This window comes from Gadus chalcogrammus, chromosome 9, assembly GCF_026213295.1.
Source record: "Gadus chalcogrammus isolate NIFS_2021 chromosome 9, NIFS_Gcha_1.0, whole genome shotgun sequence".
NCBI lineage: Eukaryota > Metazoa > Chordata > Actinopteri > Gadiformes > Gadidae > Gadus > Gadus chalcogrammus.
In genome coordinates this window covers 2,556,811-2,566,306 of record NC_079420.1, presented here as the reverse complement: position 1 = coordinate 2,566,306, position 9,496 = coordinate 2,556,811, and the positions used below count along the sequence as shown (strand labels likewise).

The window sequence follows — 9,496 nt, the reverse complement described above, 5'->3', positions numbered from 1 at the left end:
TTGTATATCCTAGTTTAAAGACAATATACAACATATACAAAACTATTTATTGTTCCTTAGAAAAAAGAATAAATCATGAACTTTTTCTTCATAACATTGGTCAATAAAAATACAATGATACTCATAGTTATTATGATATTGCGTGTAATGTATGTGTAATATGAACTGTATCATCTGAAAAATTGTAAAATGACCATTGACAATATCACTAAACCACAATATTAACATTGAAAACATAGTCACAGTTTATTACAAAGCAGTAAACGGCTGTGCGTGGATCTCCTTGTAGCAGCTCACTATCTGGAATAATCTTATTTGTTGCATCATATCTTTTATCACCACACCACTAAATTCTACCTGTTATGTAGAATAGTCAAGTTCCAAGGTTTGTGCTGTTATGAATCGCGATGGCTGCTTTTTTGTACATCATCATTTCTGCAATCGATTTCCTCAGGGGTGTCTGAATTGCCCTCCAGAATCTGCTGCATCAGGGCGAGCACCTTGTGGTGGAACACCATATCCAGGTGAGGCATCCCTCGGAACTCGGTGACGTGGACCGGCTTCTCCTGCCGCCCTATCCAGCGCTTGCACTGGCTCATGCTCAGGGTGTCCACCGTGTTGTCCCCGTCGTCGTACACGTACTCCACCGGGTCTGAGTCGGGGTACGTGTCGTCGTAGACGTAGGACACCGGAGTGAGCAAACCCACGCCGTACATGCACCAAACCTCAACGCCCGGGGCTTGCAGAGCAGAAGTCAGGTTCTTGGTGTCCTCCCACATATTCCTGGAGAGCATATCAGGGGAGGATGGAGTTTGGAATGTCACTATCATCATCATCACAGTTAAGAACGGAGCTCAGATCATAACAGCGGATAATAATGGATGGGAGTGATCCATTAGATCAGGAGGGTGGGGCTATTGCCGTCAGGAACCAGTAGGTTAATCCGTGCAGGCTAGAAGTGCTTTTACATTTGCCAAATGTTAATGGTTTGATTAATGCCATTTTTTCCCCACTGATTTCACTGATGTCGTTATTTTTTATGCATGTTCTGCGAAGTCAAAGATAAGTTTCCACTTTGGGGACGATAAAGTCTCGATCATTAATGAATAACAGAAAATTGAATACTTTTACTGAACTATTACTGTTCATAGCAACTATCTACTTATTGATGGTAGAGTAAAGGATGACACAATATTGATATTAATGGAAAACTACACAATGGAACCTTTAAACATTGGCAGACATTTGCACGTGTATGTTTTTTAGAATGAGTAGAGCTGATCTGGAATGAGCGAATGTTTCTGTTTTATTGTCTGAGAAGAAAAATTGACTCATCAGTGAAGATTTGTCTTTAAAACTGAAGAATGCATGGACCAAAAGCTATGAGGTCTGCTGTGACTGCTGGCCTACCGATACGTGAGTGTGTTCATTAATGAATCAGTTGGAAGTATTACCAGCCATCTTCAAAGTCGAGGTCTGAGAAGAACTGCTGGTAGTCCTGGTTGGTGTAGGAGGCGTTGGGTGTGGAGATGAAGACGTGGTCCTTCGGCCACACGTCCACAAAGGGCAACATCCAGGGGTTTGAGGTCACCATCCTCTGCTCTTCACGGATCTTCTGGTTTGAAATCATGGGAATACCATCATTTTCACCTGATGATGAGATGAAAGGTGGTTTACCTCGTTTATCTTTATATAGATCTGATTATCTGTGTTGACACTGGCATGGTCTGGGAAGATATTTAAAAAATATCGTGGTGTTTGTGGGTAACTTGGTGGGTAAAATGCAACACCTAAAAAAACGCAGGGAGGGTTGCAGCTGAGAGGAGGGGGGGAAGTATTTTTTGGTTAAGTTTCAAAATCTTGCTTCAAATACTCTGTCGGATTCCAAAGTCCCGCCATACCTGATGCCATGACTCTGAGCGTTTTGATCGCCCCGCCCCAAGGCGCGCCCAGGGAGATGAAGCCCTTGATGAACTTGTCCTTCCAGGCCTGTGGCTGCTGGTTGAGGAAGTACAGCACGTAGTGGCAGCCCATGCTGTGACCCAGCAGGAGGACAGGGCGCTGGTACTGATCGTACATCTCCTCCACCAGCCCCTTCAGCTTGGAGAGATACTCCTCGTTCTCATCTGAGAACGTGATGAAGTAAACACAAGAACAATAACAATGTTTTCAGTGACAAGGAGGGAACCAGCTCGTATATGTTTCAGGGTTTAAGAACCATATCTAACATCTGTTACCAACCCGTTAACCCACTTTTGCAGCGATTGTAAGAAATGTCAATATTTTTTTGTCAATGTGGAATCGATGTGCATCGCATCAATGTTGAGTTTTATGCAACAATTTTGCTGTATAAAGTTTTTGGCGCATGAGTATTTTGACATTACATCGCTAACAGATGTTTTAGTGAAGCAAGGAGAGACGGTTATGATAGTTTAAAACCCCAGACCTGTCCGGTCACAGTATTACATTATTAAATTAACATGAATGGAGGACAAGATCAGACACCTTTATAGGTGAGGTCAGCACCCAGAACAGACCACCATTCCAATTGTGACTGGTTCTTTTTAATATTTTCAAACTTAAACCAAACTTAATGTGACAGGATATAATGCTTATTATAAAGTATGCAATGCTTGAGAAACCAGAGTTAGACCAGAACAGATAGTGTCCTGTATGTAGAGAGTGTTTATGTATGTGAGTGTGTGTGTGTGTGTGTGTGTGTGTGTGTGTGTGTGTGTGTGTGTGTGTGTGTGTGTGTGTGTGCGTGCGTGCGTGCGTGCGTGCGTGCGTGCGTGCGTGCGTGCGTGCGTGCGTGCGTGCGTGCGTGCGTGCGTGGGTGCGTGGGTGCGTGCGTGCGTGCGTGCGTGCGTGTGTTATGTTTATGCTTCAGAAAGCAGAGTTAAACCAGTACAGATATTGTCTCATATAGTGCGTGTGTGAATGTGCATGCGTGCATGTGTGTGTTTACTTGGGGCTAGTCTCCAGTCATAGGGCGCTCCTCGCACAGTCTCGTTTCGAGCGTATCCCATGTTGACCAAATGCTGGACCATGGTGTGAAAGTAACCTGTGAAAGTAAGCAGCAGACATGGTCCATTTCTTAAAACATGAAATCAAACCCCTTCCTCATATAGTTCCCCTATAAGATACTGGGATAACCTTTCATGCAACGCAAGTGATTTTCACAATCCGCACATGCAATGTTCTGGAGGACTTCAGTCCTTTCACGCAGGGCATAGCAATGCCAGAATAGATGGGCCAATGGACAGTCCAGCAGATGGCAGCAATGCAACCCTTATAGATGCCAACCACACTAAAACATGCCCACTGAGAGGAGCTCCCTTATTTCAGAAAACAAACGGTTTCCAGCAATTTCTGAAAAATGTTACTTGAGTAGGAAAATTGTAGAAGGAAATCGGTCTCATAATATCGATTCCTGTTCCTATTCCAATTCACCCCATGCATGAAATCTTTTCAGAACTTTGCAGGGTAAGACTGCATATGTGAAAGGAGATTTATTCAACACATATTTAAAGGGTTTATGCAGACAGCTTAAACACAGTTCAGAACTGCATTCATGCATCGCTCCTGAATGAATGGTGACAACTTTATCATAGGGACATTTTGTCAATCAATCAATATGTAAATAGTTTGTATGTATACTTTTCTCCACAGGATTAAAGGTCACGGTTGTTTTATAGTTTAAATCGTTATATCTCTATCCAGGGCCGTAGCAACAAATTCTGGGCCCTGTATAGAAGAGGTACTGATGGGCCCCCCCGAAGTCCCCGTACCAGCTCTCACACCCCTGACCGGGGTAGGAGAGCAATTGTTGACGGGGGGGGGGGGGGGGCAACAGAAAGGAGATTTATTCGTGCCATTCCCAGCTCGGCCTGCCTATGACCTCCTGCAGCACACCTGTGCATCGACAGGTAGGTGGCGCTCCCTCACCTGCCAGCCTGTGTATGTCCAGGTGCTCTATGGAATGGGTCTGTCCGAACCCCGGAACGCGCACCTCCACGCCCGGAGAGTTGGTGGACCGCCGCGTGCTGCTGTTGTAGACCAGTCTGGGACACAAACATGGAAGAACTGCCTTTTAGGATTGTGTGTTTTTGGCCCAAAACATCCGTATCTAAAATGACATAAGATTTGTATATACTTGTTTATTCCAGACAGGAAATACCGGACACATCTTTAGATCTTTATCTACAGCATCTATCTATGGTATGTATCCATCTATCTATCTTCAGTATATGTTTATGATATCTATCTATCCATCTTTCTAGCTACAGTATCTACTGTATCTGTCTATCTTTCCTTTTTCACTATAGCTATGGTAACTACCCACCTATCTATCTATCTATATATCTGTTCGTGCGTCTGTCTGTCTGTCTGTCTGTCTGTCTGTCTGTCTGTCTGTCTGTCTGTCTGTCTGTCTGTCTGTCTGTCTGTCTGTCTGTCTGTCTGTTGTCTGCGTCTGTCTGTCTGTCTGTCTGTCTGTCTGTTTGTGCATCTGTCTGTCTGTCTGTCTGTCTGTCTGTCTGTCTGTCTATCTGTCTGTCTGTTTGTGCATCTGTCTGTCTGTCTGTCTGACTGTCTGTCTGTCTGTCTGTCTGTCTGTCTGTCTGTCTGTCTGTCTGTCTGTCTGTCTGTCTATCTGTCTGTCTGTTTGTGCATCTGTCTGTCTGTCTGTCTGTCTGTCTGTCTGTCTGTCTGTCTGTCTGTCTGTCTGTCTGTGCGTCTGTGCGTCTGTCTGTCTGTCTGTCTGTCTGTCTGTCTGTCTGTCTGTCTGTCTGTCTGTCTGTCTGTCTGTCTGTCTGTCTGTCTGTCTGTCTGTCTGTCTGTCTATCTATCTACCTGTCTATCTATCTATCTGTCTATCTGTCTATGGATAGACAAAATGGTGAAATTAGCTCATCACCTTCAGATAATGATAAATTACTTATTTGACAAAAGGTTTACCTGATATTGTCAATCCAGCAGTCGACGCCTATCGGCATGAACATGTTGAGGTCTATCCAAAGTGGGAACCAGTCCTGGGTTTTCTTGTAGCACATCCAGTGGACCAGAGTTGGCTTGTCTATCTTAGCTTCCATACGGTTTCCCAGATTCCCGGGCACTGTGCACAAAAAACACACAATCACAGGAAAACTGGCTTTTCAGGCACATTGTTCCCATAATATTCACAATTCTACCAAATCCAACCCAAAGTGATTGCAATGCTGACTAGTGTATTTGTGAGTATACTGAGTCTGCAGTCGGCAAAACATCATACATCTTGTTTGTGTTTTTCTGTTTTCTGTTTGTTGTCTGTGATGTAATGCCCTACAATGTACGCTATGGACAATTAATGCTCATAGGGCAGTGAACATGTGTCCATGTATTGAACTACGGCCTGCTTGACAGGAAAACCCCCACAACACTACAACATAGTGGGACTTTGACTTTACCAATGATGTGTAAATACAGTGGGGAAAGCTCACATTGACCTCAGTCTAAAATCCCTGTAAGTCATTGAAGCGAGTGGTAGCCTCTACATGTCTAGGCCATCCTAAACCCGCTAACCCCTCAAATAGGCCTACATCAGGACTCCGTTTTTTTTAGAAAGACAATGACTGCAATTAGCCTGGGAGAAAATGAAATAATGCATATGAGGATTTTGTTCTATTACGTAAAGAATCAGCAGAGAAGAATTACCCTGCTATATATATATATATATATATATATATATATATATATATATATATATATATATATATATATGCCTACAAATACAAAGCTTTAACAATTATTCTGTATTATTGTTAACCAGTTTGACCTAAACTGGATATCCTGGCAAATTGTCTAACCAAAGAAAACCCACGTTAAATAATCCCACGTCGTTCTCTTCACCATTTTCACACAAACTTTCACATCTTTCGGTCGTCATCGTCTGTATTTAGTTGATATTGATTTGTAACAGGGGGAACGAGATCCATTTTATCCATACAATTTTTTTTTTTGGAATGCGAAATAAAAATCACGCTACAGATATCAGATCCACTTTTCTCAGATGGTTTGAAGAAACCATGGCAAAGCGAATGAAGTAGTTGTCAACATCAACTCGTCTCTACTTACCGATGATAAGCGGCGGAGTGTCGTTGCTTCGGAAGAGAGGCTGCGTCGCGTTCGGCGGGAAGACGACATTGAAGAGCCAGAAGGCAGAAGTATGAGGTATCACCGAGACGAACGTGACAGTCAGCGCCAAAGTCAAGATATTTGCTGAACTCATGGTTCCCCCCTGAACGCCGTATGTTTCTGAACTGTTGTGGGAGAACACAGTGGATGAACACAATGTCAGATGTTAGAGAAGAGCTCTGAATGTTTTGTGGAGAGGTGGAGCGAGACGGCGGGGGTGGTGGTGGTGATAAAAGTGAGGTCAGTCCAGCCAAACATCTGGCTACCGACTTTTGCCCCCCCTAGAAAATAAGAAAACGAGAATAACTTTCTAAATGCGTCTATAAAAGATGAGTAATTACAAGCACTACCCCAACTTATACCCCCCTCCACCCCCACCCCAGCTGTCTACCCCCCCCCCCCACACACACACACACACACACACACACACACACACACACACACACACACACACACACACACACACACACACACACACACACACACACACACACACACACACACACACACACACACACACACACACACAATCACGTACACTGTGTTCTACTGATCACTGGCACACATTTGCACAATAACGTGTCAATGATTAACTGTTTACAAAACTGTCCACATTGCAAAACGCCCTTCTATTAGGCCCATAATTCAATCTGACGACATTTGTTTTTATTTCAATTTGAGATGTTTTTAAGGCATGATATATGGGTTATTTTTATCATAAAAACAATTAACTAAAGAGCTTATAATCGTGAAACCCCCGTAACGATCCGAATACTTGATACACAACTTCCATCGACGACCACGTCGTGACGCGTCGTGGTTGCCATGGATACAGTCAGATACAAAAAGGACGTCAGACGGTTTCGTCTAAAGTAAAGTTGGTTTAACATGTATTTTCTATGCGTTTATGTTCCGTTTGAATTCCCGCAACTTTAGACGTGTTGTTTGCCACTGTACGTCTTAGCACCGATCGTCCACAGCAAGTAAGCTACTCTTCGTAGACATTCAATGTATAAGCAAGTCAGTGATCATTATCGTTTCTTAGTCGCTTTGGTACATTTCTCAGATCAGAATTGAAACTCTCAAAACTACCTGTTCAATCTTCACATCATTGTGTCACTTGTGCACATCAAAAACAGGTTGTAAATGCTTTGGTGCATTCATGCAAATGATTATGTATAATTCTCTGCTCTTTCCTACATTATCAATGCTAATGTCATGTTGATCCAAATGTATTGTAATGGGTCTCTATTGAGTAGTCTCACCCCCACAACATTAAGGCATTGGTTCATTGCATAAGTCTTGACATGCAAAATCGTTGTCCTAATATGTCAAGCATATTTCTATACATTTGCATTCGACTTTTCTTCTAAATCTGTCCTGAATTGGTAAATTGCCACCAGGTGAATCTTGACTTTCTCTAAAGAAAGTAAATGTGTGATAGATCAACCAACGATCTACCAGTTTAATGAAATAGCTCAAAGGTGCATCTCATGAAGTTCATGAACCATGAACTGGCAAGTATATATATAGCTGGAGCACAACACAAAGTTACATTGTGTCACAATGGAAGGACAAGGAATTGGACGGGGTCAACAGCCAGAGAGAAGAAGTAGAGGAAGAGGAGTGAGGCTGCGTGAGAATGAGAATTTGTTGCCCAACAGACAGGAACGTCAGGAGGTGTAGGAAGACTGCATTGTAATTCCTACAGCAATGCATGTACAGTTTACCCTAAGGAGATTGTCCTATGTTCACATTTCTAGCAATGACATGGTCTGTCAACAAATTACAGTACAAACAGTCAAAGCGTAAATGAGAATCTTGTCCAGTCTCTTGCAATCAATCTCCCACATGCACTATGGTGTTACAATTTGACTGTCTTATCCGTACACAATGACAAAAGGACTTGTCATTCTGATGGCACTGATGTTCATTGACACAGATATTTACTTTTGTGAGATGAACTAAGGATTTTGAGCAAGAGACTGGCTTTTGCAGGTGATCCATGGTGTTTTGCTATTTGTACGAATTGTTTTGAGAAATGCATTTACGGTTTTGCAAATGTTCAGGATGATTCGAGAAATGTACCAAAGCGACTGAGAAAAACGTAATACTGCAGGTTAGCTGATACTACAACATTTCTGAAACAAATAACAAACAAACACATTTAGACCAGTCCAAGAGAAAATATTGAAACTGAGTCGCATAATTCCATCAGCTTTCACAGTAAAGACAATACATCATGATCTGATAGTTCACATTAACCATTGACGTAGTCTATTGAAGATTAAAGGAATTATTGGTTGTATTTAAAACAGTAAACAAGAAAGTCAATAATATGATGTGAAAATGTGGAAGGATACTGCAAGGTGCAACGTATGTGTTTTATCAAAGAGGACGATGAAGAACACATATTAAGGCTAACCAATAACAAACAATAACAGTTAAAGGAGAGACCAACCTTGCCCAGTTTATCTAACTTTCTCCTAAGCATACAATTCTAATGAGCAAACACGTTTGGAATTGTATTTTCTTAATGAAGGTATGGAGACCCTGTTGGAGCTGGAGGAAAAGGAGGATGAGGGGGGAGGTATAGAACAGAAAGAACTCAGCCCCCAAGAGCTGCTGGATGGGGAGAAGACTGTCAACATCAATACAACCAGTCCTGGAGACACCCCGTGAGATCTCTCTCACACACACACACACACACACACACAGGCATGCACGCACGCACACACTCACACAGAAATACACAACTGACCCCATAGACTTGCTCTACAATGGGTTACCTCAGATCATTCACCTCTGTGCCTCTATTGGTCACTTTGAGTAGGCCATTTGGTCCTGAGTCTATAAACACACGTGCGCACAGATTTTCACAAGTGATCCCACGGCCCAATATGCCACGGTACATATATGGAACTCACGTTTCTGCCGTTTTTCTTATTTTTCAAAAGATAATGCATGAAATACTACAAAATCAGAACAACGTCTAGTTGTTGGTCAGTAAAACCCACCACATGATTTGTTCTATAACCATGTGTACATTGATTTGGAATCAACAAGAATCTCTATACTTGTTGACAGAGTGTGTCAGTCAGTCAGTGAGTCATGGTTGCGTATATGAGGTTACAGGTACAGTTCAATAAGGCATAATCTATAATTACTTGCTCAAGAATCCTAAATAAACATTGATATTTATTGGTTTTTGTCCTCTCTCCCACCAAATCCAGATTCGGCCGGACCAAGCCGGTGAACTTGTCCGAATGTCCAAGCTCCTACCAGCACAACTCACCTCACGAAAAACAGCTGTTGGTTATCG

General features: G+C 42.5%; 2 protein-coding genes across 3 annotated transcripts in view; one reads left to right on the top strand and one right to left on the bottom strand.

Annotated features, from left to right (window-relative positions):
• Positions 1-107: 107 nt before the first annotated feature.
• The window catches only part of lcat (lecithin-cholesterol acyltransferase), a 9,510-nt gene continuing 121 nt past the window's right edge, over positions 108-9,496 (bottom strand). Inside the window, exons 1-8 of one of the 2 annotated variants that reach the window (XM_056598919.1) lie at positions 9,470-9,496; positions 6,115-6,299; positions 4,960-5,116; positions 3,949-4,064; positions 2,969-3,064; positions 1,902-2,126; positions 1,455-1,650; positions 108-783 (exon numbers count right to left, since the gene is read on the bottom strand). The exon at positions 9,470-9,496 is cut by the window's right edge and continues 121 nt beyond it. In XM_056598919.1, the coding sequence (XP_056454894.1) occupies positions 396-783; positions 1,455-1,650; positions 1,902-2,126; positions 2,969-3,064; positions 3,949-4,064; positions 4,960-5,116; positions 6,115-6,268 (1,332 nt within the window). In that variant the 5' untranslated portion in view covers positions 6,269-6,299; positions 9,470-9,496 and the 3' untranslated portion in view covers positions 108-395. Of the gene's footprint in view, positions 784-1,454; positions 1,651-1,901; positions 2,127-2,968; positions 3,065-3,948; positions 4,065-4,959; positions 5,117-6,114; positions 6,498-9,469 lie in introns of those variants that run through there. The other variant, XM_056598918.1, reaches the window with a different exon arrangement.
• ccdc135 (coiled-coil domain containing 135) overlaps positions 7,018-9,496 on the top strand; it is a 23,629-nt gene continuing 21,150 nt past the window's right edge. The window contains exons 1-3 of the mRNA XM_056598915.1: positions 7,018-7,157; positions 8,717-8,852; positions 9,408-9,496. The exon at positions 9,408-9,496 is cut by the window's right edge and continues 86 nt beyond it. Coding sequence (XP_056454890.1) covers positions 8,719-8,852; positions 9,408-9,496 — 223 coding nt within the window. The 5' untranslated portion in view covers positions 7,018-7,157; positions 8,717-8,718. The remainder of the gene's footprint in view (positions 7,158-8,716; positions 8,853-9,407) is intronic.